The sequence below is a fragment of the Pteropus vampyrus genome, unplaced genomic scaffold (assembly GCF_000151845.1).
Source record: "Pteropus vampyrus isolate Shadow unplaced genomic scaffold, Pvam_2.0 Scaffold15, whole genome shotgun sequence".
NCBI lineage: Eukaryota > Metazoa > Chordata > Mammalia > Chiroptera > Pteropodidae > Pteropus > Pteropus vampyrus.
Window position 1 is genome coordinate 15632764 of NW_011888796.1, and position 15494 is coordinate 15648257.

Here is a 15494-nt window from a genome sequence, read left to right on the forward strand (position 1 = left end):
GGCTCTGATGGAAAATCGGAAGCAGAATCCAGAGGCTTCCAGCAAGCAGACGGCTATTTTCTCCTCTCCTCAACTCACCTCCCTGATTCAAGTCCCAGCCCTGCCTCTGACTTGCTGTGTGATCTTGGGCAAGTCCCTTTCTCTCTCTGAACCTTGGATGTCCATTTGTAAAGTGCAGATAATGACCTGGCCTCATGCAAATGGGTGACTGGATGAGAAAGCGTTCCACAAAGAATGGAGCACACCCCAAGTTTGGGAATGTTGGTGGTAACTTTGTGGGCAGAGAGTCCTTGAGGCCCCGGCAGACGGTCAGACTTCCCCCCTGGCTGTGGCTCGAATGGAACAGGAGGCAGAAAGGTAATCCGAAGCAGGACATTAAACACAACCAAGCACATCTCCCAAGATCAAATCACTTACAGTCGTGAAACACTGTCTGAACAATCAGTTCTACATCCAGAATAGTAGGATTTTTAACCTTTTGGTAAGATCGGCGTTACTCTTTAAAGTGACACCTTGGAAATTAGAAAAGGAAGTTCAGTTTAAGGTTCACAATCTTGCCCCCTCCACCGCCACCAATGACACTAGTGCGGGGGGGGGGGGGACCCTGCCTCTATGTTTAGTTGGCTCCGATTGTCTCAAGGCCGGAATCACATTTTTCTATCAGCACCGTTGCTTTGGGAGCGAGGGGAGAATGAATGCCTTGGGCCCCAACTGGTGGGGGAACCTCAAATCTAGACAATCAGCTGGGCTTAGGGAGGCTCAGTGGGAGAGAGAGGTGACTTTCACCAGCTAGGGCTTTAACAGCCCAAAGCTGGGGTACAGTCTGCTTCCCCACCCTTCGGACTATAATCACCAAGGTAGCCCAAGAAATGGCCCCTCCCTGCTTCCACCTCCCACCTCAATGTCCCTACTCCTCTTCTTCTAAGTGCCTGCTGTTTGTCTTCTGCACCCACTGTTTACATGGATTGTTTAAGGAGATGGGATGGTGGTGGATAGGGTACGGAGGCAGTCCTTGGGAAACAACCCTAGAGTCAGCAACATGGAGACTTCCCCTCCAGGAGCCAGCACATCCTGTCTTCTTGCCCAAGAATTACAGCCTCCACTTACCCTATAGCTAAAGACAAGCTCTGTCCTTGGGCTGTTGGTTGTCACAGATGTGGCCCTGGCTCCTCTGTCCAGCCTCATCTTGAGACACGCTTCCCCCTCTCACTCAACGTTCCAGACCCATCAAACAGTATTTAGGTTCTTGAAACCAAAGGCTCTAAACGCTTCCAGCCTCAGGGTTTTGCATGAGCTGTCCTGCCCCCTCCAAGTGTCTGGGTAAGCATTACTTATTCAAAAACGCTTTTCCTGATCCCCCCACCCCCACCCTGTCTCAATCTAAATTAAATCTCATAATGACACTTATCATATCCTTCATCACATTTATCACAGTTTGCAACTATTACAATTCTTTGCATATTTGTTTAGGATCTTTGAGCTCTGTGAGGACAATATCCCCAGCACCAAGCAGGTATCTGGCACAAAGTAGACGCTCAGTGAATTTTCACTGAAAAAAAAAAAAAAAGAAGTAGGATTTACACACGAGGGAACAACTCAGACAGTGCAAAGGAATGTGGAAGGGGGCTGAGTGCAGGGGCACAGCTTGAAGGAATGTCAGAAGGGAGGGACAGTGACCAGAGATTTCCTGAAGAGGTTCTGAAGCCCAAAGAGGAATGGAGGTTTTAGAGTTTCTTTCTAGAACATTCTTTCTTTCCTAAGATTCCAACCTTGGGATCGGCTTGACCCATTTCGTGCTAATGATGGGTTGGGGCAAAAAGGTCCTTGATGTATTTAAAAGCCAAGAATCCTGACTGGAAGTTTGGCCGTTAAATAAGGAATCCGGGAGGTGCCCAGGGTGCCTGGCAGATGCTTCATGGTGCGGGATCTGGCGCGGCTTCCCAGAGAGGGCCCCAGGGAACACGAGTTGATGTGTGTCCCCTCTCCAATGTCAGGACGGGATTCTGCTGGGTGCCGTCGGTGCCTATGACTGGAATGGAGCTGTGCTAAAGGAGACCACGGGCGGGAAGGTCATTCCTCTCCGAGAGTCCTACCTAAAGGAATTCCCCGAGGAGCTCAAGAACCACGGCGCATACCTAGGTGAGAGCCAAGCGGGGCGGCTGATGGGCGGTGAGTGAAGAGGGGACCCTGGGGAGCCAGAACCCGCCTGCACATGACGCACGGGGTCTGTCTGTGAGCCTTCTCTGCTGATCTGAGCATGGGTCAGGGTCTCTGCTTCTTCAGCCTAGTGTCCACCATGCCCAGCACCCTACCCGGCGCATAATAAGCTCTCAGTAAGTAGATAGAATGAGTCACAAGCCATGCACCCGCACCTTAAATGTGCTCCAGTGGTTGCTTCTAGACGCTCCCCCTCCTCCCAGAAGGCCCTGGTGAGTAGAAGGACCCAGGCTGAAGGACCCTCATGAAGCCCAACTGTCTGGCCTTAACCAGTCACCACCTTGGGTGGGGACCCCGAGGGAGTGCCTTCTCTCCTCCTCCTCCTTCTAGGGCTCATTCAGTGAGGGCAGTATCTGGGGTCTCTGGAAGAGTTCTCCCTACGTGCCCCAAGGAAAGGGGGACTTGGGGGAGGGAAACTGGGAGGCCAGGCTCCCACCTTCACACTGAGGAAGCTGTATGGACTTCTGGCCACGGATCCTCTTGTCAAGACTTCAGGGAGGCTCGTTCAGCTTCCAGGGTGGCCCCATCTGCTAGCCAAAGAGCCACATGGGAACTGAAGCCATAGCCAACAGACTGTTGAAAGCAGGAAGTTCTCATTGCTGCTCAGAGCCTTGAGAGTCAGCTCACGCCTGCCCCCGGCACATTTGGCCCCCAAGCCTCTCCCACCACCACTCTCCCTCCTTCTGATGAAGCCCAAAAGCCCAGGGCCAATTGAGAACATTTCCAGTAGTAACACTGAGGGCTCAGCACAGAAGAAACCTCTGCTCCACAGTGCAAGGCTAAACTCACCCTAACCTCATGTATTTATGGTCGTACTTAATACACAGCCACATTAGCCACCCCCATGCGATGTCCTGGCCTTTACTGACCTTTCAAGCCCTGTTTCCCAAAACACACCTCCAAGAGTCAAAAACGTTGTGTCTGGACCTGTAGTAGGCCACCCTACTGCACCCATGCTCCCAGCCACTGAATCGGGTCGACCCTCTGTGCATCCTGTGGCCAGCCACTCCAGAACTGCCAAGAGGCCTGACACCCATCTGAAAACTCGGATCGGTGTCCGAGGTTGTCTGACAGAAAGCAGAACTCTTGGCTTTGCACACCTGCTGGGGCCCCGCTTTCAGGAGAGCTGCCTGGAGGTGCTACATGTTCACATCCCAGAGCTGGGCACGCAACTCAAGAGTCACAGTGATCAGGCAACACCATCCTCAGGACACAGATTGGCACCTTTCCAAAGAGCTCCTGGGGTTCCATTTCTTCCTCTTTTGCATGGCATGTGTGTGGACTGAGAGGAGCCTGGGGAGCTCCCTCCTTTGAGTCTGCAAAGCTTTGGGGTTGCAAGAATCCCTAAGATCTTTACACCTGCACAGCCAACACTAGTTGGCTTAGCAGGAGTTCATGGTAATGAAGAGGATACTGGTTGTTTCCCGAGAGACAATTGAGAGACAAGCCAGCTCAATATAAAATGAAATGTGGCAAGGGTTCGCCCTTCTCCCTCCTGCGAGTGAAGGAGAGGATGTGTACATTCCAGGTCAGCTATGCCTTTTAGTGGTCTCGCTTGGCTTCCTTTATTCCCTCCAGCTGGGAGTCGGGTGTCGGCCTGGGAATGACTGCCTTGCGTTATCACATTTGCTCGGCCTGCCCTCAATGCACTCTCTGCACCAACCTGTCCTCTGGCACAGCCGAGCCATTCGTTGGGTCTTTGCAAGGCCTGCCGAGGATGCGGGGCCAGCGACCAGCCTGTTTCCTCCTGTGGCAGGGTACACAGTCACATCGGTCGTGTCCTCCAGGCAGGGACGGGTGTACGTGGCTGGAGCCCCCCGTTTCAACCACACAGGCAAAGCCATTCTGTTCACCATGCACAACAACCGGAGCCTCACCATCCACCAGTCCCTGCGGGGCGAGCAGGTAACTAAGGGGGAGGCTGGGCTGGGGTGACAGAGTGGGCAGGACAAATGGAAAAGGCTGAGCCGGAGGGTGGCTGGAGCTCAGCTCTTCACTCTCAGTAGGACTGTCCCAAGACCCACAGACATCCTTCCTGGTTGGGGGACATTACCTTCTTCATACCAGCCTTGGAGCTGGATGGTTCCATCCCCAGAAAGCCAGACCCTGGTCCCTGCCGCAACAGGGAGAAGCCAGAGAATTTGTTCGCCTCCATTTCATGGACCTGTCGTCTCTGGAGCATCCACCCAACCTCTGTTCCTCACCGCCAGCTTCTCTCTGGGCATGTCTAGAGTTCAGGGCTAGAAGCAACATCTAGGCATGGCTTCCCAGCCTGGGCCGCCAGGGTCCCTAGGCACCCTGGAGGAACAGTCATGTTCCTCAAGCCACCTTTATGCTGCCAGAAGTGGGAGGAGTTGTGAGTCCATCTACATGAGGCCCCACGGGTTCACAAAGACACCAGCTTTTTCCTTTTGCCTGGAATGGTAGCAATGCAGAGTGATATAGCTGCCAATGTCGCTGCCCAGCCTGGGCTGTGGTGGGCAACCAGACTGCGCTGCTAACACTCTCGCCCTGCATGGTCATGAATGCAAATCGGAAAGCTGTGATAAGTCACTGGCAGTGAAAAGATCAGAAAACAGCGTTCTGATCCAAGTCATTTCGATAGCTGAGGAAAACTGTGGTCCTGAGAAGCAACATAGCTTTTCCAAGGTTATAGAGTGGATTTATGGCTGGGTCGCATTCAGAATCCAGGACTCTTGGTGGGGATCTCTGCCTTATGCCACCTCCTGACCCCCACCAATGCACAAACCAGGCCTCAACTCCTCCTGACTGACAGCATTCAGCATCCATGGCACCCTGAGCCATGGTGGACAGGGCACCTTTGGGCCCTGTCCAAAGCCTTATCGTCATTCTCAGCTCACCCTCAGACTCGCCAGAGCCTGAAAACAGCCCTGTCTCCTGCACTGCCCTTGGCCTGTCACCATGAGGACAAGCTCCTCACTGGGTCTAAGCGAAACCTCTCCAGCTGCAGAAAGCCATCATGCGACCATTCCGCTTCCCGTCTCAAGGGCACTGGCGGACTGAGGGCACTGCTCTGCCTCCCAGCCTCTACCCTGCCCACTCACACTTCACCCATAGCCCCTCTTTGGGGAATTCAAGGCTAGACCTTGAGAGGTGGAGGGAATTTGCTGATGAATTTATGACATTTTTACTGCCCTGTTCCGCCTCCAGCATCCGAATGAGAAACCGCAGTGCTGAAGGCAGCTAAATTAAGTGGATTCCAAATCACTGTGACCCACATAGCTGAGGCCACATATTTAGACAAATGTCTCGAGCCCTCCCCCCACCCCACACCCCCCACCCCCGCCTTATTTGCTCTCTGTCTGCCTCTTAATTACTTTAGGCAGGCATATATCTTTCCTCCCTGACCCTGTGTTTATGATTTCCTTTTTCTCTCTTCTGTATTTTTATCTTCTCAGTTAAAAGCTATTCATGCTTAAGGATAGATTTCTTCAGAAAGCACCCTAAGCCAGGAGGTGGCTGGGGGAGGGAGAGTCACGGGCTCAGATGTCAGACACACTCGAGTTCCAGCCCCGTTTGGCTGTGACCAGCCTTCTGACCTTGGGCAAGTGACTCAAATTCTCTGAGCTTCAGTTCCTTCCCTATAAGATAAGGATGGTGATCTTTCCTCAGGAAGCATGAGGCTCATGCACGCTAACTCGAAGCTATAAAGGGTGTCATGCAGGGACTGTCTGTGGTAAGGGCTCCTTCCCTCTCCTAAGGGACCCATTGGTCTAATAAACATTTACTGAGAACCTCCTGTGTACCTGGCAGGGCACCTACGCCTGGAGGGGACACAACAGATGCAGTGTCTCCCCTCATGAGGCAGTCGTGGAGGGAGCAGGTGCTGGTGGGAGTAGTAGGGGGCTAGGGGAGCATCAAAGAGCGGCACCCACTGCAGGGTGGAGTGGGAAGGGCAGGGATGCTTTTAACAGGAAGTGACCTAAAGATGGTAGACACTTAAGGGGAGGGAAGAGGGGAGAGGGGGGCTGACAAGAGAAAGGAATGTACAGAGGGAAGCCTGGAACTCAGCCCAGGCCAGGGACTTTTAGAGACGAGAAATCACTGGATGGGGCAAGAGGAGATATGGAAGCCAGAAGGTGGGGGCTGGAGGCTGGGGACAGCGGGAGGCAGGTCCTGCAGGGTCACCGTGAAGAGTTTAGACTTTTTCCCAAAAGCAAGAAAAGGGCATGATCAGCTGCTCGAGGCCACCCTAGTCACCTGTGGGGACAGAGTAGAGGTAGGTTAGCCTTAAGTGAGGGAACCCTCTGGATGGTGCCTGACCTGAGGAAGAAGCAGCAGAGGAGGGAAGTAGATAGGTTTGGGCTGTTTGGCAAACACGAGGCAGGACGGGCTAGGAGATTACAGGTGGGAGAGGTTAAGTTGGAGTCAGGGAGGACCCTCTGATTGAGTGGATGGATGGCGCCCTCACTGAAGTGGGGAGCATGGACCCAAGGTGGCAGAGGAACGCAGTGAGTGCTCAATGCTGAAAAGGAATCACGATTCACTGAACGAGGTGCTAATCCCAGTTATTTGTGACTTTAAAGACTGAAGCAAGCTTAATATCCAACAATAGAGGACTGGTTAAACACATTTGGCACATGCATAATTTGGAATATTATAAAATCACTGATGATCGTGTTATAGGAAAAAAAATGCTCATGATTCATTGTTTTATTAAAAAATCAGTATATAAATTACATATGTAGTATAATTCCAGATTAGAAAAATAAAACCATATACACACACACAAACCAGCCACACACTCTAGAGAAAGCAGACTAGAAGAAAAAATACACTAAAACACTCACGGTAGTTACAGTTGGATGTTGGAACTGTGGGTAACTTTTATTTCCTTCTCTATACCTTTTTTTAACATTGCTCATTTTTTTGCCATTATAATGTATCGATTATAAACTGAATAAATGGCAATTGATAAAATTAAAGACGAACTAATGAGGCAAGTCCACTCCATGGGAGGGGCGGGGGTAAGAGGGCATGAGATTTTCACCCGAAATTCTAAGTCTAAGGCTGTTCTTGCCTCCCCCGCACCTGAGAGGCGAGGCCTCTCAGCAGCCCAGCCCCACTGCCCTCTCCCCATATCTGTGCCGCAGATAGGCTCTTACTACGGGAGTGAGATCACTTCAGTGGACATCGACGGCGATGGTGTGACTGACGTCCTGCTGGTGGGCGCACCCATGTACTTCAGTGAGGGCCGAGAGCGGGGCAGAGTGTACGTCTACAACCTGAGACAGGTACTGCTGGCAGCCTCCCAGGGCACCGGGGCCCTGCCTTCACTCTGGGATCCACGCGGTAAACTGGGTCACTAGAGAGGCCAGTGCTCGCCTGCTGAGCTAGGCCAAGGAAGATAGGAACCTCCTCTGTCGCTGGGCTTATGCGGCCAGAGAGGGGATGCTGGAGAAGATGCTGCAGATCAGAGGGGATCGTGACTCCGAGGCCTTTACCAAGTCCCCCTGAGCCTTTGCTTGCCCTTGGTCTTACAGAATCGGTTTGTTTATAATGGAACACTGAAGGACTCCCACAGTTACCAGAATGCCCGATTCGGGTCCTCCATCGCCGCAGTACAGGACCTCAATCAAGATTCCTACAACGACGTGGTGGTGGGAGCCCCTTTGGAGGACAACCACGGAGGTGCCATCTATGTCTTCCACGGCTTCCGAGGCAGCCTCCTCAAGACTCCCAAGCAGGTAGCACTGCTCCTGATCAATGGGCAGAGCTGGGACACAGAGCCCTAGTAGCCCATGCTCTGTCACTGGGCTCAAAGTTGTCTTCTGTGTCATCATCCAGGAAAGGATTCCAATCTGTCCTAGCTCAACTTACCTTGTGTGGAAATTGCGAAATGAGTGCATTCGTCTTCAGGACCTTCCACATCACCCCTTTGGGCACCCTCTCCATGCTTAACTTTATCTCCCCAACAACCACAAAATCCCAAGGACCCAAATCTCACTCCCTCCATGTGCACTCATGCACTTGGCTACAAATGGAGAACTTCTATCTAGGCTCTCTCTTCTTTAGAAATGCTTCATGCTAGAAACTTTGCTCACCTCAAAAGTGACCCATGCCAGGTCTCATCCCCTCATTTTTGCTTGTGTATGTTATTAGTAAGATAGTCTAATAGACCACGATTAGAGATACTGATGGGTTACCTGCCCAGTAACATGTATTTACAATTAATGGGGAACCCTTTTAAGATGCAATATTTTAGTCCAAAATAATGATAGGAATTTCAGGTGCCAGCACAGACCAGGAGAGGAGATTGCTTTGGGCTGGGGAAGCATCCTGATAATTTGAAACAGGCTCCCTCCAGAGCTCCCGATTGTATCCACCCCTTAGGGTGGCCCTGCCCCTCCCTGTGCTAACAGCGCCCAGTCCCAGCTTTTTCTTTCCACTCCCTAGAGAATTGCCGCCTCAGAGCTGGCTCCTGGCCTCCAGTATTTTGGCTGCAGCATCCATGGGGAACTGGACCTCAACGAGGATGGGCTTGTCGACCTGGCAGTGGGCGGCCTTGGCAACGCCGTGATTTTGTGGTTGGTTCCCCTGCTTTTCTTGACTCTTGGGCTCCCCTGAGGGTCACAATGGATACAAGGTTTAAAAGATGTGCTTCAGTATCTTCGTCCCTTGTCTTTAATCATTGTCAGCCAAACTCACCCTGTTCTTATCCCATCGTGATTACAAATCTCCTTCTTATGGAATGACTACATTATTTTGAAGTCCCAATTCCATTTCTCAATGGAGTTCTAAGATTTTCAAGCAATTTAGTATCAAATGCCCCTGTTAGAATTTGTCCTAAAAGTTCTAGCTGTTCAGGCATTTCTCCAACTTCAGCTTTTCAAGCTACTTAAAGGGACAGGCTGAGCATATCCTTATCCGCTGGGAGGATCTCCCTTCTTCCCCAGTGTGAAAGGATGTTTGTGCAATACAAAGATTTCTTTCCTCCAAGCCCTTCAGACTTCTTGTTTCCTTTTCCAGGGCCTCATTTCTGTACCAGCCCAACAGATATTTTCGATACTTCTGTACTCAGAGTCTATCCTTTGCAATGATCTACAGCTTAAAAAAAAAAAAAAAAAGCTTTCTGAAAGTCTATATATTTTACCATGTGATATGTGTTGGCTGATTTTTGAGCCAAAAAAAAATTATTTTTAATTTGAACTTTTTCATATATTTTCTAGATATTTTTCATCATAAATCCAGTAACTTAAAGAAAAATTGTAAAATAAATCTCTCAGTGTTTAATCACCTGAACATTACTACTATTAACATTTTAGCATATTTCTTTCCAACTTTTTCTGCCTGCATATAATGTTATGTAAATGCAAATCACATTCTTCATACAGCTTAGAAAAGGCGTTAAACAGAGCTATCTTGTGACTTCACAGGGACGATAAAGGAGGAGAGGATATGCTCTTGGGCCTCGAGATTATTACAATCACATTGAGAAATTCCTTAGTCCAGATTTTCTAGAAAACAGCTAAAATTTACGAATTCATGCTTTTGGGAAGAGGCCGGGGTCTTAAATCCCAGAAGCAGAAGTGAGAGCCAAAGGAAACTGAAACAGAAAAAGGAGCACAGACGCGCGAGGGGCCTTGCTGAGCAGGCCGAGTCTGCAGACTGTGATCGGCACAGCTCCTTGCTTACAGTCTCTCCGGAGCAGGAATTAAAACCCCCGCTTCCTGCAACAGCCCACCAAGGGGAGCGGCGGGGGGTGGGGGGGCCGGGGGGGGGGCGGAGGGGGGGGGGCAGTGCATCTGCAGGCTCCTTTACCCCCCACTTGCCATTGCCAAAGCTTCAGCTGCTCCACACCCCAGGCGGTGACCCCTGGCCCTCTAGGCCGCATTGGGGAGCAGGGTCTGGCTCTCTTTGAAGGTCTACTCTGCCTGTGGGGGCTCTTAGGTCTTCGGCGGTGGTGGCAGCAGCAACAGCAGCCTGGGCAGTTCAGGTCAATGCCAGCTTTCACTGTGTTAGTTCCAGCCAGGAAGCAAGACAGGTGACCAAGATCCAGAGTAGGAGGTAGACATGGCCTAGCCAGTCCTTAGGGTGACACATAAACTAAGTCCTAAAGTTTACAGGAAACAAGATATGCACAAACGAGAGTGCACACATTCACCAAGGGAACCCCTCTCACAGAAAGGAGTGAATCAAGCTCTAGCTTCTGAGGGAGGTCTACACCAAAGTGCTGCCTGAGTAGTGATGAACTTGTGGGCTGAGCCTTCTGGGGAGACTTTATGGTCCAGCCCCACAGATCTCATACGTGACTGCCCATTAGGATCACCTAGGGAGCTTTTAAAACTCTCACTGCTTAGGCTTTGCCCAGACCACATAAAGCAGAATTTCTCAGGGAGGGGCCAGGCATCAGTAGTTTTTAAAGACTCCCCAGGTGTTTCTTTCCAATGGGTAGCCAAGTTTGAGAACCACTGGTGTGAGCTATTATGTTTGCACAGCACTCTACACCCTCTCACTTACCAGCTTTGATTCTCACAATTCCCCTCAGGAGAGATCATGTGACCTGCCCAAGATCCCATAATGAACCAACAGAGCCAAGACTCAAATCCACCCTTTTCACTCCACAGCACTGAGGAGGCAGCACCCTCTTATGCCAAGAAGAGCAGAATATTCACACTGACAATCATGCTGAAACTCTGAAGCATCTAAATCACACTACACTTATTTCTTTTGATATAAAAGCATGCTTTGGAAAGGCAATCAATACTCTTTCTTCCCTAACTACGTTTGGCTTAGACCAATAGAAGAATAAGTTTGTGTTTCCTTGGCTGCCTTGATGGGTAGTGGGACTCTCTAGCACAGGGAGTGGTTCCCTACTGTGTGGCTGCACATTGGACTCACCTGGGGAGTTTTAATGTCATGCTCTTCAAAGTGTGGTCCAGGGACCAATGGCATCAGTATTACCTTAGAGCTTGCTAGAAATGTAGTATCTGTGCCAGCCTATCAGATCAGGATCTGCATTTTCACAGATCCCCAGACGATATGCAAACGTATTAAAATTTGAGAAGCACTGTTTTAAGACATGTTGATGCTGATTCAACTTGACCTGGAATGCAACTTGGGCACCAGGATTTTTTAAGCTCTCCAGATTATTCTAATGTATATCAGGGTTAGGAACCACAGCTCTAAAAGTGACGAGGAGACAGAAGGAAGTCGATATGGTTTGCAGCAAGGACAACAACGAAGGCTGCCTCAAGGGGCTAAGAGGTCGCTGAGCCCGCCCCTCAGCGCCTGTGCACACTTCTATCCAAATCTTTGACATCTGGAGCCTCTCTCTGTTCTTCCAGCCCCTGAACCCCAACCCACACTCCAGTGGTGGTTTTGCAGATTCCACCCCCATCTGGCTCCTCACCTTTCCCCCAGGTCACAGCAGGGCTGCAATGCGCCCTGCCCCAGCCCAGCTACCCTTCCTCCTCCAGGTCCCGCCCTGTGGTTCAGGTCAATGCCAGCCTCCACTTCGAGCCACCCAAGATCAACATCTTCCACAGAGATTGCAAACGCAGCGGCAGAGACGCCACCTGCCTGGCCGCCTTCCTCTGCTTCACACCCATCTTCCTGGCACCCCATTTCGAATCGGCGACAGTTGGTAAACAAGGCCCCTCCCTCCTCCAGCTCCAGTCTCCCATATGGACTTCGGGATTGTTCTGTTCAAAACCTGGGCTTTTGCTGAGATGGGTTTTAAGTGCCAAGTCATACCTAGAGCCACCTTTGATAACTGCTAGATGCCCATTCAATACTCTAATTCCAAGAGATAGAGAGCGGGTATCATGCCAGGGAGAGCTGGCAATGAGCAGCGGTGACCAATGAGGGAAAAGAAAGCCCAGGAAATAGATGGGCTCTGGAGTTTGGATCAAAACAGGGGACTGGAAGCAGTGGGACAAACTGGCATGTGGAAGCCATGGGATCAACCTGGGTGCAGAGGACGAGTCAGACCCAGGAGAGGGAGCCGGAAACCAGGGCTCAGGCGGATAAAGACCCCATAGCAGTGGTCACTGCTCAGAGTGGACATGAGTCTGCGGCAGGGCAGTTCTCTCCTGAGGATCCATCACTTTCAGCCAAGGCTGGGCTCAGACACCTGCTCATGGCAGCCCTGGGCCCAGGCAACCCCGGGAAGTGACAGCTGCAGATTCAGGACCAGGCTGGGCCCATGCAGAGAATGGGAACTATGCAGAGCTTCCCAGCCAAGGAGCAGGACCGACCAGATGAAGAGGAAACAGGTGTCTAGGGGGGAAGTGAGAACAAAGGCAGGCCTGGGGCCTGTGACTTTCTTTCAACTTCTATCTATAAAAGGAAAAAGATACAAGAATCTGGTGTATCCAAAAGGCTGGCTGGGGTACAGAAGGGACTGAGCCTTTCTTGTAATTAGCAAAAGATCAGTCGAGTTAAAGGGGAGGAGGCCGCAGTCATTCAACCCCAGAACAGATTATTTAAGTTTGAGGAGCTAGTGGGACGCTGGCGGGAGCTGGCCAGCCCTTTTTAGTGTGATGGGAACCGTCACCTGCAGAGGCTCTGACCTAGACACGATGGTATCCCAGAGCCAAGGGCGAGAGCTGGGCAGGGGAATGGGAAGAGGTGGAGAGGTGTGCTGACTCCAGGAGGGGCTCCGACAGGCACTGCCCTGATCTCTCATCCTGTGTCTTCTCTTCTACCTCATTTGCTTTGCCCTCCATTTCTTCCTCTTTCTCTTTCCCGTCACTGTCAGCCCATCTTCCTTCCTTCTCCTCCTGCCTCCCTCTTCTCTTCAATTCCTTCCTTTTCCCCTTTCTCACTGTATCATTTGCTTTCTGTGTGGGAGTTTCCTGTCCACACTGGGGCTCATGAGGGAAGAGGAGCGTCTCTTCCATGACCAGCCTGGAGGACTTCCTGGTGGAGGCTAACTTGCCAGAGGGTATTTTAAAAGAGAAGCAACAGTCCTGGGTAGAAATGTGGCTCTACCTTCATGGTCTTGCTCTCTCCTTCCTCTAGGCATCAGGTATAATGCCACCATGGACGAGAAGCGATACACACCACGGGCCCACCTGGATGACAGTGGGGACCGATACACCAACAGGGCTGTCCTGCTCTCCTCTGGCCAGGAACACTGTGAGCGGATCAACTTCCATGTCCTGGTGAGCCTGACCCCCAGCAGCCCCACCAGTGGAGCCCAAGCTCCTACACGAAAGGGACAGAGAGTGGGCGGAGAGGCTGCCATGGGAGAGGCAAAGAGCTCAGCTGGTGCCAGCAGACCTCAGGGAAGCCAGCCAGTGGGCAGTGTCCTGGACCATGGCTGCCCCATACTCATGCCTCAGAGAAAAGGCCACTGGGGCGCACTGCCTACCACCTCACAATACTCTCCTCTGAAATCCCTTCTTCCCCAGCTTTCACATGCCCACCATTTCTTTAGCAGGAGATGAAATGTGAGGAGCGGCTCAGGGAGGTTTAGAGGAGAGAACAGTGTCAGCCAGCAGGGACCATGGCTCAAAAGTAAATGATAAGCAGGCATAGGCTAAAAATGAAGATCTGGTACAGCAGGCCAGTGGTGTGGACTGGCTGGGAGGAGGGACAGAGACAGACCAGCCCGCAGAGAGGGAGAACCAGTGGGTTCCTGGTGCCTCATTTTATGGATAAAGAAGATGAGAAGGTCACCTCATCCAGAAATCCCAAGTACCCAGGCCACAGCTCCAATCTCAGGGACATAAGCAGGGGCACTAAGAGCCTCTTCCCTCCCCCAAGTATGCAATGGGCAAAGTCAGAAAAGGGGTGAGAAGTCCTCATGTCTGTTAACATAGTGCCCCATCTGATGTATCAGAGCACTGCTTCTCAAGGTGTGGTCCCTGGGACCGGCAACATCCCCGTCACTTGGGAACTTGTTAAAAATGCACATTTTCAAGCCCCATCTCAGACCCACTGAATCAGGAACTTTGGAAGTGGGGCTCTGTTTTAACAGCCATTCCCCTCCCTGGATTCTGATGCAAGCTCAAGTTTGAGAGCCACTGCCTTAATCAAAGAAGCCATTCACGTCAGGATTTGAGTTCCCTAGAGGAGATTTTTAAGGCAGCTCTGAGCATCCCCTTGTACCATCAGTACATAGGATGAAACTGAAACACCCTTATTTTGTTCACATGTTTGTTCATTCACTGATTTAGCACTTATTAAGCCCTGTCACAGTGCCGGGACTTTGCTAAGAGGGAGGAAGACTGACACACAATCAGATAGTTTGAATGCCACGTGGAAGTGGCAGTAGCGGCTTTGGACAGTGTGTAGGGATGGGTGATGCCTGGCTTCCTGGAGGCCGAGATGTTGGGAAGATGGGTGCCTGGCCTTGAGGAATGAGCAGGATCTTGGTGAAACATCCACGCAGCCGCGTTGGGCGCCCAGGACCCCTTTCCAGGAGGCGCACCCTTCAGCACTCTTCCCCATTCCCCACTGGGAACCTCCATCTGCCCACGACAACTCCTTTATCCTGGGCTCATGCTGAGGGCCGACAGGACACTGCCCTCCCAGCTTAGGGAGATAAAGTCCTCTCTCAGTGGTCGTGGCCCAGAAATGGATGTTCCCTCTGCCCTGACCCCTGTCCTCATCCCCTCCTACCCAGGACACCGCTGACTACGTGAAGCCAGTGACCTTCTCAGTTGAGTATTCCCTGGAGGACCCCAACTATGGCCCCATGCTGGACGACGGCTGGCCCACTACCCTCAGAGTCTCGGTACGTACTGGCACACGAGGCACACAACTCTGGCACATACCTGACCCCTAACTCCTCTCAGAAGCCCAAACCAGAGCGTGACAAATACAAAGGAATTCCTCCCCTAGCACACCTTCCTTCCTCCCTTGTGACCCGTGCTGAACAATTTCTTGAGGGTAAGGACCAAGCCTTCTCCTGTTAGAGCCCAGGATGAACACTGAGCGGGTCACAGGACCTAAAAATCACAGGACCAGAAAGAGCCTTAGATCTCAATCACTCATCTCCCTCATTTACAGATGAGGACACTGGAGGCCAGAGAGAGCCTGGTCTGCTGCTTTTTGAGTGATTAACAGACAATCCTCCTACCTGCTCTTAAGTATTCCGAAAATAGGTGGTTTTAGCCTCAACCTTGGCTCCAGCCACATCCTCAACCACATTTTCTAATCCCTGACTGTAAGAGCATAAAAATTTTCTAGTATCTGACACTCAGATGCCCCCTGAATCTACCATTTCATAAACATCCCACTCAAAGAATATGTCAGACAGTTATCAGTTTCCTCAGAGCTGTACGGAAAGAGCAGGCAAATTTTGT

General features: G+C 51.2%; 1 protein-coding gene across 1 annotated transcript in view; it reads left to right on the plus strand.

Annotated features, from left to right (window-relative positions):
• Window positions 1–15494, plus strand: part of ITGA11 (integrin subunit alpha 11) — a 122142-nt gene that overhangs the window by 85825 nt on the left and 20823 nt on the right. Inside the window, exons 11-18 of the mRNA XM_023526817.1 lie at window positions 1995–2139; window positions 3974–4122; window positions 7332–7472; window positions 7722–7925; window positions 8635–8765; window positions 11658–11824; window positions 13204–13346; window positions 14813–14923. Of these exons, the coding sequence (XP_023382585.1) occupies window positions 1995–2139; window positions 3974–4122; window positions 7332–7472; window positions 7722–7925; window positions 8635–8765; window positions 11658–11824; window positions 13204–13346; window positions 14813–14923 (1191 nt within the window). The remainder of the gene's footprint in view (window positions 1–1994; window positions 2140–3973; window positions 4123–7331; window positions 7473–7721; window positions 7926–8634; window positions 8766–11657; window positions 11825–13203; window positions 13347–14812; window positions 14924–15494) is intronic.